Source organism: Lissotriton helveticus, chromosome 12, assembly GCF_964261635.1.
Source record: "Lissotriton helveticus chromosome 12, aLisHel1.1, whole genome shotgun sequence".
Lineage (NCBI taxonomy): Eukaryota > Metazoa > Chordata > Amphibia > Caudata > Salamandridae > Lissotriton > Lissotriton helveticus.
The window spans coordinates 376,459,427-376,472,968 of NC_136073.1; the positions used below are offsets into that span (position 1 = coordinate 376,459,427).

Below are 13,542 nucleotides of genomic sequence, written 5' to 3' on the forward strand. Positions count from 1 at the left end.
CAGAGGACCGCCACTTGGATTGTCTCCTTGCCTGGAGACCCAGTGAGCTGGCTCTGGGCCCAGCTTTGCCCCCTGCCTTGCTGAAGGACTCTGCCTGGACTTTGGGGGCCTGAACTTTCCCCTAGCGCTTGGGAGCACTTGATTTCGGCCCCCAGCGCTTAATACGCTTTATTTGCTACTTTTGCGCAGGAGGCGCTTTAAAAATTCATCTAGCGCTTGGGAGCACTGTGGTCACCCCTCTAGCGCTGGGAGCGCTTTGTCTGCAGAGGCCGGTGCCCACCCGGCATTGTCCGCCCCAAGCGAGTGCCCACCTCGCTCTTTGATTTAATGGCCGAGGGAGCCCACCCCTCGACAATCACCGCCGCAGCCCAGGGACATCGAAACCGTGGCCGGGCCGCTGCCTAGTGCGACCCGGAAGTCCCGCCTCCATACCCCCAGGGCCGCGCTGCCATTGGCGGCCCCAGAGGAAGTCAGGCGGATTGCAGCGTGACGGGGCCAGGCCGGAGAAGCAGGAAGCAGCCTGCACGTCCTGCCGAGGCTCCCGAGTGAGAGGAGAGCCCGGACCTCTGCCAGCAGCCGGTGAAGAGGAGCCGTCCCAGAGAGGAGCCCCCGCCCGCCAGAGTCCCGGTGAGTGCTGCTCGTGTCTCCGTGTTCTCCCGGTGAGTGCGCAGTGGCGGCGAGAGAAGGGAGGGGGCGCCGGGGCACATTGCCGGTGCCCGCCCCTCCCCCCTAGTGAAAGGCTCCTGGGGGCCTTACCTGTTGTTGAGCTGTTGAGGCTCAGGGGGCATTTCCTTTCCGAGTCCCAGGGAAGGACTCCGACGGCAGGGGCACTACTTCAGAGCCGGAGAGGCTCCAGCAAGGCCACATTCGTGAGAAGCCTGCGAGGCTCAGGCTGCATTCTGTTCGAGCCCAGAGGCTCTTGGGGGCCATAGCTGCTTCGAGTCCCCAGGAGGGGGGCTCCATCGAAGAGGCAGCATTTGTTTGTTGAAGGAGCTCAGGGGCCCAATTGTCATTTCGAGTCCCCCGGGAGGGACCCCAACGCTAGTGACGGGCCCAGAGAGGCTCGTGTGGGCATTGTTTGTTTAGAGCCACGAGGCTCCAGGGCATGTCATTCCTTCGAGCCCAGAGGGGCTCCTGAGTGCCCACATTGTTGTTTCAAGGACCCAGCGAGGCCCAAGGGGGACAGTCATTTGTTTTGAGCCCTGAGAGGCTCTAGGGGACATTTCCTTTGTCCAGAGCCTAGGAGGCTCCAACGCTGGCCCCATCAATTGCTACACAGTTGCCCAGCACTTTGTGGGCAACTGCCACGTTTAGGCCCCTGACATTTGGACACAGGGCGTCCTAGCCCTAGAGAGGCCAGTTGGCCTAGGGACAGTCACAGGTGGTGACTAATGTGATTTTGCGCAATTGTGTTTTCCTTCCCTGCACCTCTGAATGTGTTTTTAATGCGTCATGTGCCTTGTTCATACACCGCTGAATGTATTGTTGATGCATCATGTGTTATGTGCTTACACCCCTACAGGTATTGTGATACTTAGGTGGTTGTTTTTCTCCTAGTGCAGGTGGTACTAGTGAGGTCCTGGGTACCAGTGGTTACTGGTTGTGTGCTACAGTGATTTACATTCTATGTTCTATATTCTAAGTGCTATTTTTAACAGTGTTACTTCTAAAAGTGCTGATTCCTGACAGTGGTCCAGGTGGCCCTGTCTTGTACATATCCCCTGTAAATTCTGCCCTTGCCTGTTGGCACATTGTAAAGAGTGTGCTTTATCTAATGTGTTTTGGTGTAATACAAAGGCTATTTTTATATAACCTTGTGTGGAGTTTCCTTTGTGGTGGGCCTTTGGATGTTGTTGCTGGGGTGCGTGCGCAAATACTTAACTCACATTGCCTCCAGGTTTAGCCTTGCTGCTCGCGCCACGTTACCTAGAGGGTGAGCTGGGGTTATCTTGGCGTGTAACTCCCTTGCCCTGACTTAGGAGTGGTGGTCTCTGACTGACTTTGGCGAAAGACCTGGCCAGCCAGGGATCCCATTTCTAACACGTACAGAGTGCCCAAATGGTTGAAGAAGAAGTGGTGTCGGAAATGTATCTTGTCACACAACGAATCTAGGGCCCATCCTCAGATAAGCCGTTAAATACCCTAAGGAAAGGGTTGGGATAATACAGGGGTCCCTCCCTAAGGAGGGGCTGGCCAAGGGGAAGGATACTCCCCTGTCCTTTTTCCAGGATCACGCCAGAATGGGAGCCAACGGCTCCCTGAACTGGTTTGAATGGGACTATGCATGGAGGGCAACAGGTGTGCCATGCATGCAGACCATGTGGCGCTGGCAATCGCTCCCACCCTACTCCAATACACTAAATCCTGTCTGGGAGGTGGTCACACCTCCCTGTGACAGGATACCTATTGTTCTGCCTTCCCCTGCTTGAGCTTGGCTCAGCAGTAGGAGGGCAGAAACGTGTCTCTGGCCATCAGCAACCTTGGATGGCTGTCCAGGTCTGGAAGACTGGTACAGGGCCTCCCAAAGGAGCTTTACGGTGCATGAAATCGTACCTCCCACACCATTTACGGTGTGGGGGTATAATCCCAACATGTTTGATACCAAACATGATAGGATTCGTTGCAGCCAGTTTCGAGATGGTCACCACGTAATGACACGGCCCCTCTCTACATGTCATATAGCTGTCTCACAACCCGGGAGAATAAACTCCGTAGGTCATAGGGGTGTCCTGCTCATGCAGGGGCACCCTCACACTTAGAACCAAGCACCCTGCCTTCAGGATTGAAAGGCCCGCTCTAGGGGTGACTTACAGGTTTAAGTGCAGTGACCTCATTTATAGGGAAACCTATCTCTTCCATAAGTGGTGCTAGCACCAACTTTCACAGGTTGCAATGGTAGGCCTGTAGTTGCAAATTGGGTGGTCTCCCATGGGTGGCATAATACATGCTTCAGGTCATGGGGGACCCTTGGTGTACCTATGCCTTGGGTACCTTAGTACTATATACTAAGGACAGACAACGTTACACCAGTGTCCAAGCTGTGATGTACCTAAGTACTTACCAAACCACTTTAGGGGAGAAAGCACAGAGACTGGGGTCCTGATTATCAGGATCCCATCCAATCTAATCAGAAACAGCATTATGTCAAGAAAAATTGCGGGTAACCATGCAGAAGGATCCTACCTTCCGACACCATGTATGCATGGATTTCCGTCTCCTTCTCTGGGCTTCACCTTCCCAGAGTGTCACTGTTCCCTTTTGTGTCTCTTTCTTTCTGTGGTTGTTCCCTCGATCACTTTTCACTCTCCTCATATGCATATGTCTGCAATGTGTGTCCAATTTATTGCAGACATGTTTCTGCCCCTATCTGACAGCCCATGAATGGTCCAGGGAAATCAACAGGGCGATTAAGATATAGGATCCCTATCTCCCTATTTGTAGAGTGTGACACACACCTGAGGACAGCGAAGCCTGTGTGAGAGAGAGCCTTCGGCAGACTGAGGGAATTTGGACTAGGTTCTCTGTCCGGCACTTTCCTTGACAAATGTGTGGCTACAGTCCCCGCCCTGGTTCTGACCATGTTGTAAGCACCAGCTCACAGTTGGGCTACCACCTTTGCATGGTGAAGATAAACCATCCTTCTTTCACCTGCAGGGAGATGTGCTTGAGCAACAACATGGTCAGAACCAGGGTGGGGACTGTAATCACACATTTGTCAAGGAAAGTGCCAGGCTGAGAACCTAGTCCAAATTCCCTCAGTCTGCCCAAGGCTCTCTCTCACACAAGCTTCGCTGTCCTCGGGTGTGTCACACCCTATTTTTGTGAATTTTGGACCCTTCCACACTGGGATGGCCTGTACAAAACAAACCATTGCTAGATGGATAGTTTCCTATATTATGTGTTGTTATCGCCAAGCCAATAAACCCCTTCTGAGTAAACTAAGAGCTTACTCCACAAGGAGGAAAACAGCCACTGCTGCTTGGTTGAGAAATGTTCCCTTACTATATATTTGTACAGCAGCCACCTGGTTCACCAAAAGCTATTGTTTTGATGAAAACACTAGGGCTGACACTATAGTAGGGCAAGTAGTAGAAATAAAATGTATTTGCTTGATTCTATGTACCTTTGTGATAATAAAGTTGTACGATTTAGACCTGTTAGACATTGATGACATTCACTTCGATTGATAAGCTTTGCTAATCTATTCTATGTTTAGGACTAATCGATGAAGATCCTAATGTGCAGAAGAAAACGTTACTTACTATAATCCTGGTCTGCATGGTAGAAATCATCATTGAAGTCATGAACAGGAAATCCCTACTTCGGAATCTCACACAATCTCTATTAAAGATCCATTTCTACTTAATTCAAAACCTTTCAGAAGAACTGGGGCTGCAAGACAAGCAACCAGTACAAGTCAGGCTGGGAGCAGTTAGCTGTTGGCTTCTTAAAAGGAGCCCTATGCCTTTTTGACCTAGTGCACTCTTAACTTGGCAGGCACCTTTTATTTTATTTTTTTCTGTACTATAATGAGGAATTTCATTGATCCATAATTTGTACAGACTACATTTTTCAGATAGATGCTACAGCATAGTTTTTTTTTATAATGGTCATCTCAGAGAGTGAAGAAAGAAATGTGTAAATGCTACCTGCATTATTATGTGGAAGAAAATGAGTTACTTACCTGTAACTTCAGTTATCCTGTATTGGTATCTTTCATAGATTCACATGCTTAGAATCATCCCCGCCGACGAGGTGGGAGTCTCGCGGTATAATAAAACATATACATAATAGTCATAAAAAACATTATACAATAGGCTACTATGAACAGCAAAGCATCAAATACATATGCATCAATATGAATATATATATATATATATATCTACATCTATATATTTGCGAAGCACAGTCTGAAAACCAGAAAGCAACAATACACCATACATATGTCACCATGTAATGATATAATCACCTCCTTACAGAGGTTTACCTTATTTAAAAAGCTTTCGCAACACAGCTTGACCCACTGCTGGTTCAGCTTCTGTTGCCAGATCAAGACAGTAATGCCATGTAAAAGAGTACACATTCTTCCAAGTCGCAGCACAGCAAATCTTCTCCAAAGGTACTCCGGCAAACAGAGCAGTAGATGAGGACACTGCCCTTGTGGAGTGGGCTTGGGTTTCATAGATAAAGGATGCCCTGCTTTAGAATGGCAGAATTGGATAGTAGATGCAATCCATCTTGCAATAGTAGATTTGCTCACAGCTGTTCCTGGCTTTTGACCACCATAGGAAATAAATAATTGATCTGATTTTCTGATGGATACAGTACGTGAAATATAGAAATTCAGACACCATTTAACATCCAAGGTATGCAAAGACTTCTCAGCAGAGGAAGACGGATTTACAAAGAGAGAACGCAGTATAACAGGTTCATTGAGATGGAATGTAGAGGGAACTTTCGGAATAAACGTTGGATTAGTTCTGAGGAGGACATAATCATTGGTGAATTTCAAATAAGGTTGTTTGATAGTGAAAGCCTGGATTTCACTGACTCTCCGAGCAGAGGTGAGTGCCACTAAAAGTGCCGTTTTCCAGGAGAGGTACTTGAGGTCAGCTTTGTGAAAAGGCTCAAATGGATGCTTCATGAGCTGCTGTAACACCAGATTAAGTCTCCATTCTGGAGGAGGAGCTCTGACGGGTGGAAAAGTTCTGAAAAGCCCCTTTAGAAATTGTTTGATCAAGCGATTTGAGCAAAGGGATGCAGCTCCTGCAGAGCGTCTGTAAGTCGAGAATATGCGCTAGATGTAACTTAACCGACGTAAACATAAGACCAGACTTAGATAATGATAGAAGATAAGGCAGAACTTTATCTGGAGGACATCTTAAAGGATGTATGTCCTTGTCAGTGCACCAAGAACAGAATCGCTTCCATTTCAGAGCATACATTTTTAAGGTAGAAGGAGCTCTTGCCCTAGCAAGAATATGTCTACAATTCTGAGGTAAGTTTATCTCCTTAAACTCTGTGAATCCAGAAACCATGCATGAAGATGCAATTGGACTGGACTAGGATGAAGAATCTCACCCTTGTTCATTGATAACAGGGTCGGCACTGCTGGAAGGCAGTAAGGTCTGCGTTTGGACAGTAGGAGAAGCTCTGTGAACCAATGCTGACGCGGCCACCATGGCGCAATGAGAATCATGCAGCATGGTTCTATCTGGAGCTTGCGCAGAAGTCTTGGGAGCAACGCAAAGGGGGGAAACCCGTAAGCAAAGATCCCGGTCCATCTCATCATGAAGGCATTCCCCCATGAACCCTTCTCCGGCTCTCAACTGGCAAAGAATGGGCACTTCTGAATGTGTTCCACCACTGATTGATCCAACTCCCATTTGTGGCAAGACTTCACAGTCCTGCTCAGTGTGTCCGCTAGAGTGTTGTGAATTCCTGGCAAATGTTCCACCTTTATTGTGATGTTGTGAGAAAGCAGCCATTCCCAAATGCTTTGAGCTTCTTGACACAGTATGTTTGAACGGGTACCTCCTTGCTTGTTTAAGTAATGCATGCAAGTGGTGTTGTCGGTTCTGATGAGAACTGTTGACCCTTGAAGCCTTGGGAGAAAAGACTGCAACGCCTGGAAAATGGCTCAAAGCTCTAAGAAATTGATATCAATTTTTGCCATTGCAGCTGACCACTTTCCTCTTATGCAAAGATCTTGAAGGTGTGTGCCCCACCCTTCTAGGTAGGCATCTGTAGTGAGGATGAACTCCGGCACAGAAGGAAGAAAAGTGAGTCCGATTGAGACATTCTTGGAGCGCATCCACCAAAGCAGCGCTTACCGCATAATTGAAGTTATTCTCACTATGTCGTCGAATGACCCTGAGATTTGTAGCCATTGACTGTCTAGCTCCTCCTGGATTGGTCTCATCCTTAGACGGGTGTGAGGTACCAACAGAATTGCTGAGGATAGTATTCCCAGGAATGATTTGATGATTCTCACAGAAGCGGACTGTCTTTTTTTGAGGTCTGATGCCAGAGAAATCAGACGTGGTTGCCTTTCGGATAGTATCCAAGACTGCTCCTAGAAACTGAATCCTTTGAGAAGGACAAAGAGCTGATTACTGAATGTTGAGGGACAGCCCCAGAGTTTGAAATAGTTGAAGGCATATGGACGTTGCTCGAGAAGCCTGCCGAAAAGAAGGAGCCTTAATTAGCCAATCGTCCAGATAAAGAAACATTTGTATTCCTTGTAGTCTGAGGTGAGCTGCCACCGGGGCCAGGAATTTCATAAAGACTCTTGGTGCAGAACGTAGGCCGAAGAGGAGGACTTTGAATTAAAAATGAGCGCCTGCCACAGTAAAACGAAGGAATTTCCGAAGTTTGGTGTGAATGGGGATGTGGAAGTATGCATCCTGGAGATCCAATGTTGTCATTAAATCTGCATGGTCCAGAAGCTGAAGGATTTCTTGAACTGTGACCATGCAAAAGGATTTCTTTTGAAGATATTTGTTCAGCTTTCTTAAATCCAGGATAGGCCTCCATTCCCCTGACTTTTTCTTTATTAGAAAAAAGTGGGAATAAAAACCTTTCCCCACCTGGGAGCTGGGGACTCTTTCTATCGCTCCTTTGGAGAGCATGGTTTTTGCTTCCTTCCTGAGAAGAGCAAGATGTGGAGGACGATTCTTTAAAGGTGGGTGGAGAGGAGGGCTAGTGACAAATTCCAGGGTATGCCCAAATTTGAGAATGTCCAAGACACACCTGTCTGTGGTTAACTTTTTCCAATTGTTGAAGTGTCTGGATACATTTGGAATCCTGTAAACGAGTTGTGGCAGAGCTGCTGCAGGTGCTAAGAAGTCGTCACTGTTTTCTAGCAGAATCTCTGCCTTCAGGCTGTCATCTTCTATTCTGCTGTCTATAAGTGGCAGCTGAAGGTTTTCTGTAGGACTGCTGCTGTTGATAGTTAGATCTTCCCTGATTACCCTGGTATTGGTATCTCTGATAGACGCCACAAAAGGAATACGATCCTCTGCCTCTAGAACCCCGAAAAGGAGTCTTTCTATATTGCAAGGTGCCAAGGGCTCTGAAGTGTCAGTATCTTTTTTGATGTCTTGCAGAGCCTCATCTATATGTTTTCCGAATAACATATCACCATCGAATGGCATGTCCAAAATCTTCGTTTAGACTTCGGGGCGAAAGGTGGTAGATTTAAACCATCCTTGACATCTGAGGACTGCTGCTCCAGCCAATTGACGAAAACCGAAGGAGGCTAGAGCCATAGAAACATCAATTATTTCAGACACAGCCCTCTGTCCTTCAAGGAGAATCTTCCTTGCTTCTTGTCATCAGGTAAGTATTCAAGATATGGGGCACTGTCCGACCATAGCTGGTGGTCATATCTCCCTAGAATCGCCAGAGATTTTGTAGCACGACCTGAAGCATACGCCATGGTGGTGAAACTCTTACCAATGTCATCAAGGCGCCTCCCATCCTTATCCGGTGGTGCCGTCACAGGAATAGATGGATTCCAAGACTTACGTTGAGCAGCCTTTGAAATCACGGAATCTGGTGTAGGATGTCCGGATAGGCAAGCTGGAGCATTATCTGGTGCTTTGTATTTCTTATCGATTCTGGGAAGAATCGCAGGCTCTGAAAATGATCAATTATGGGGATAGAACGGATGGACCTCCTACCCTGGTCCTTAAAATCATAAAGAAAACAATATATTTGCTTCACAAATACCGGAAGATGAAACCGGGTTGCTGCCCTCTCCATAATCGCATGAAAACCTCCAATATCTTCAGGAGGGGAATCCACTGCCTGAGGAACTGGTGAAGATGGGGTAGAAATCAGGTATTCATCCTATTCATCCACAGTAGTAGGTGAATTTGGTAATTCCCCATCCTCTGCAACAGTATCATCATCATCCTGGACTAAATGTTGCACAGGTAAAACCTCATATCGTCTCATCTCTCTCCTTCCGAGCGTGGCAAAAGTTAGCTGTATCGAAGGTCACGGTCTGCTCAATCCGGCCCAATTGGGCTTCACAGCCACGTACAGCACCGAGACAGCACTTGTCGAAGTCACGGAAGTCATTCTGTAATGTATTGATTCTGGCAGCAGGGCAGCTTTGATTTTGCTGGACTTATCTGCAGCATTTGACACTGTGCTGCACTCACTGCTTCTGGCCCGCCTCTCGGATATTGGAATATAAGGGTTGGCCTGAAAATGACTGAAGTCTTTTCTAGATGGCAGAACTCAAAAGGTTTGTCTCCCCCCATTTTCTTCCTCCTCTCAGATTGTGACCACAGGAGTGCAGTAAGGGTCTACTTTGAGCCCCCTTCTTTTTAATATATACATCACTCCCCTGGTCCGGTTGGCTGAGGAGCTTGGAGCTAAGATTGTAGCTTATGCGGATGACACCCAGCTCCTTTTTACTTGGAAGAAGGGCGATTCCTCCGCCTCTCTAACCAAAACCTGTCTGACGGCCATCTTCCAATGGCTCTTCTCAGCACAATTGAAGTTCAATGAGGATAAGTCTAAAGATTCTTTTCTTTGGGAGTTTTCCTCCCCATTTCAGGGAATCACTCTGGCCGGTGGAATATCCCAGGCCCTTCCCACCAAAAACCTAGGGATATGGTTTGATGAGAAGCTACTCTTCTCCATTAAGATAATGAAGGTTCCTGGGCAGTGCTTTGGCACACTGAAATCGCGGAGGACATTTTTACCACTTCTCCCTAGGCCAGCCAATAGATTACCCGGGCATTGATTCTTCCATGCATTGACTATGCCAATGCCCTGTATGTAGGCCTTCTGGGCAACCTTTTGAACAGACTGCAGGTTGTCCAAAATGCAGCAGCTAGGACCCTTCCTACTATCCCCATTAGAACCAGATTAAGGCAACACTTACGGGATCTCCATTGTTTACCTGTGATACAAAGAGTCAAGTTCAAAGCCCTTGTCCTGACTCACTCAGCCCTGTACGGACATGGTCTGGCCTATTTGAATAAGCGCTTCAGGTTTTACGTTCCAGCAAGAAAGCTGTGTTCTGCGACCCAGCTTCATGCTCATGTCCCGCGTTATCGCCTCAAAAGAATTGGAGGAAGATCTCTTGCCTCTACGGCAGCCTTTTCTTGTAATCTGCTTCCCCTGGATCTTCGCAGTATCCAGGACTCCAAACTCTTCAGGAAAAGCCGGAAGATTCTTCTTTTCATCTAGCTTCTCTTTTTTTTCACTCCCCACTGGATTGCGCCGGGACACTGAGTAGCTGTGTGGGTTATAAATTACTGTAACATAACATAACATCTATGCCTTTCAGAATCAGGAAAAATAATCCAGTCCAGTACTCACTGGATGTCTATGGAGAGAAGGGTTTTTAGGGTACAGGGAAATACAAGGCGCACAGCACACAATAGTGTACAAGAAGGGTAGGTCCGGGTGCAAATAGGTGAGGGGACAAAAGGCCCTAAACCCCTCCGAGTGTGTGCAGAGCACACGCAATACAAGGCAAGAACAAATACCAATTGCACACCAAATTACAGTAAAGAAGGAGATGCCTCAATGGACATAAAGGTACAAGTAACAGTGATCGAGGCAGAGGAGAATAGTTGTTGGATGAATCCTCTTTTATTTCATGAAGGGCCAGCCGACACGTGTTTCGTCGTCAAGCGGTAACAGTGCTTGCACGACTCATCAGGGCTGTGACGAGAAGAAGAAGGACCACAGGTCGCTTAGCCGGTGATACTTCCGACCCGGCCCTCGCTCGGGACCAGGCTAATGATGGGTAAATGGATGTGGCTCCAGATCCCGTGGACGGCTGCGCTGAAGGGAATGCTCAACGGCGGAGGCAGTGCTCCAAAGGCAGGAAGTTCGTGGTGCCACACAATGATGACACGCATTCACATTTAGATGCAGGGGTGTCCGAGTATTGAGTCTGGAAGTGGCAGGCGAGAAATCGCTCGTTTTCGGCGGGATCCGAAATCAGGTTGACAGACGGCGGGGAGGGTGCTCCCACACAGAAGTTCCGGGTGCGGACCAGCGGAACTTCTGTGTGGGAGCACCCTCCCCGCCGTCTGTCAACCTGATTTCGGATCCCGCCGAAAACGAGCGATTTCTCGCCTGCCACTTCCAGACTCAATACTCGGACACCCCTGCATCTAAATGTGAATGCGTGTCATCATTGTGTGGCACCACGAACTTCCTGCCTTTGGAGCACTGCCTCCGCCGTTGAGCATTCCCTTCAGCGCAGCCGTCCACGGGATCTGGAGCCACATCCATTTACCCATCATTAGCCTGGTCCCGAGCGAGGGCCGGGTCGGAAGTATCACCGGCTAAGCGACCTGTGGTCCTTCTTCTTCTCGTCACAGCCCTGATGAGTCGTGCAAGCACTGTTACCGCTTGACGACGAAACACGTGTCGGCTGGCCCTTCATGAAATAAAAGAGGATTCATCCAACAACTATTCTCCTCTGCCTCGATCACTGTTACTTGTACCTTTATGTCCATTGAGGCATCTCCTTCTTTACTGTAATTTGGTGTGCAATTGGTATTTGTTCTTGCCAGTACTCACTGGATGTTAGTATAGAATATGAACGCTGTGGAATAGACGGGCCTTGACAATACTTGTATGTGTAAAAGCGGTCAAGGAGAATTGAGTTCTAAAATAACTCCCCCAAGAGCAGTCAAACGCCTAATGCTCCAGGTGTAACAATTTATGTCCGATATTACCATTATACAATATACATTTTTCCACTGTGTAGAAAGTTCACACGTCATTGGATCAATAATGCCAGTGTAAGGGCAACTACATAACCCAGGGACAAATCATTTCACTTTGAGTTCCAAGACACAAACACTAATCTCTTCTGATACTTATTATTAGCCTAGAACTAAATGTTATCGTTCTGTTGAATATGCCTTTTTCTACTCCAACATGGCTGACATTTTTTAACAAACCAATTTCAAACTCCAGCACCTGCTGAACCTGGTAATGATATATTATGCCACAGACATGATCCACATCCATGCTCACTTAACAAGAGGGGCCACCCAAAGTCATTTTAGAATTTTCGAACTGCACGATAGGACTGCATTTACAGACCGCACATACTGAGCTAGTGAGGACAGCCCACATGGACTCTCCAATTTCCCTCCCATAGTAGTTACAGTTTTCCACTAATACATGTAAGCAGCTAACCACCCACAACCATCCTACATAACTTGAACTTGTAACCAGAATGCTATATTAACGTTTTTCTCCTGTATATTGTTAACCGCATGCATGCGGGGCGAATTCCGCCCGTACGCTGGGTTTTGCGAAAGCGCACTTTGCATGACGAGCTGGGCTCGTCATGAGCGTGCGAGGAGGCTACGCCATGACGAGCCCAGCTCGTCATGAGCGTCGAAGGGGTTAAGCACAGCCACACACATAATTTCTGAACAATTTTGAAGTTACATTACACAATGACCTTTCTCCATAAACATCATCTATACAATACAGAGTCGAAGCATGTTTCCATTACGGACATATTTTTTTTAAAACCATAGTGAAATTAGCCAGCATAAGAGTGACTCACCATTACTTAAAAAACAATGTTTTCATCATTTTTTGACACCTTATTCCGCTTTGAATTCTCTCTTTTCTCCAGCTCTAAAGAGTTTATTCACGAAATCATGTTTGAAATGACTTCAATATGGTATGACTTTTCCATATTCTACCTTATTTAATATAGTTATGCTATAAACTACTTCTTCCTCGTTTTCTATACATGACGCAATATATTTCTGAATCAATTTCTGACTTGAGAACACCCGTGGCAATAGTGCCTCGTGGTGAGGGCAGAAACAAGAGTCAGCTCATGCTACTTCACTATAAACAAGATCTGACCTGGAAGATTTTGTGACATAGCAATGATATATTTCTATATAATTCTCATGGAGGGTATCTGATATTGCTTTGCGAAATGTTAGTGCTATATCACTTTTACGCTATACTATTGCACTGTATCTAGTTTTAGGGATTTTGGAATCCATGAACCTGAAGAGTTTGGATTGCAAGTTGTTGTACTGCTCTTTACAAAATGTAAAATGAAATACGGAAATGAAAATCATAACATACAAATAACATTAATGATGACTTTCAAAAGTCACAATACATACCATTAGTCCTTTGTTTATGACCGCATAATCAGCCATAGGTGAAGACACTCTCTCAGTATCTGAGGGTTTCTCCTCAGTGTCTTCATTAGGAAAATCTTCATCTGAGAAATAGGATGATGGTGAATGGCCTCTCTGTGAACTGAGATCCCCCCAGCGATTCCTGTAATGAAATATATTCAGTAGGGCTTCAAAACAATAAAAGAATAGCAAACGTTGGCACATTATCAAAAGTAAAAGACAAGCATGTTTATCACAGGGAAGTGAGTGGTAACAGAACATATATACATTTAAAACACAAGTAGATTTAACATGTATGCTGAATGCAATTATATTATACAATTTAACCATGTGTTCCAGCTAATGTAGGCTCACATAAGGTAAATAAAGTGTTATT

The 13,542-nt window shown here is 46.5% G+C and overlaps 1 protein-coding gene across 2 annotated transcripts in view; it reads right to left on the bottom strand.

The window, feature by feature from the left end:
* CEP89 (centrosomal protein 89) overlaps nt 1-13,542 on the bottom strand; it is a 1,224,823-nt gene that overhangs the window by 1,107,184 nt on the left and 104,097 nt on the right. For both annotated transcript variants that reach the window (XM_078670561.1, XM_078670562.1), the window contains exon 4: nt 13,149-13,308. In XM_078670561.1, the coding sequence (XP_078526687.1) occupies nt 13,149-13,308 (160 nt within the window). The remainder of the gene's footprint in view (nt 1-13,148; nt 13,309-13,542) is intronic.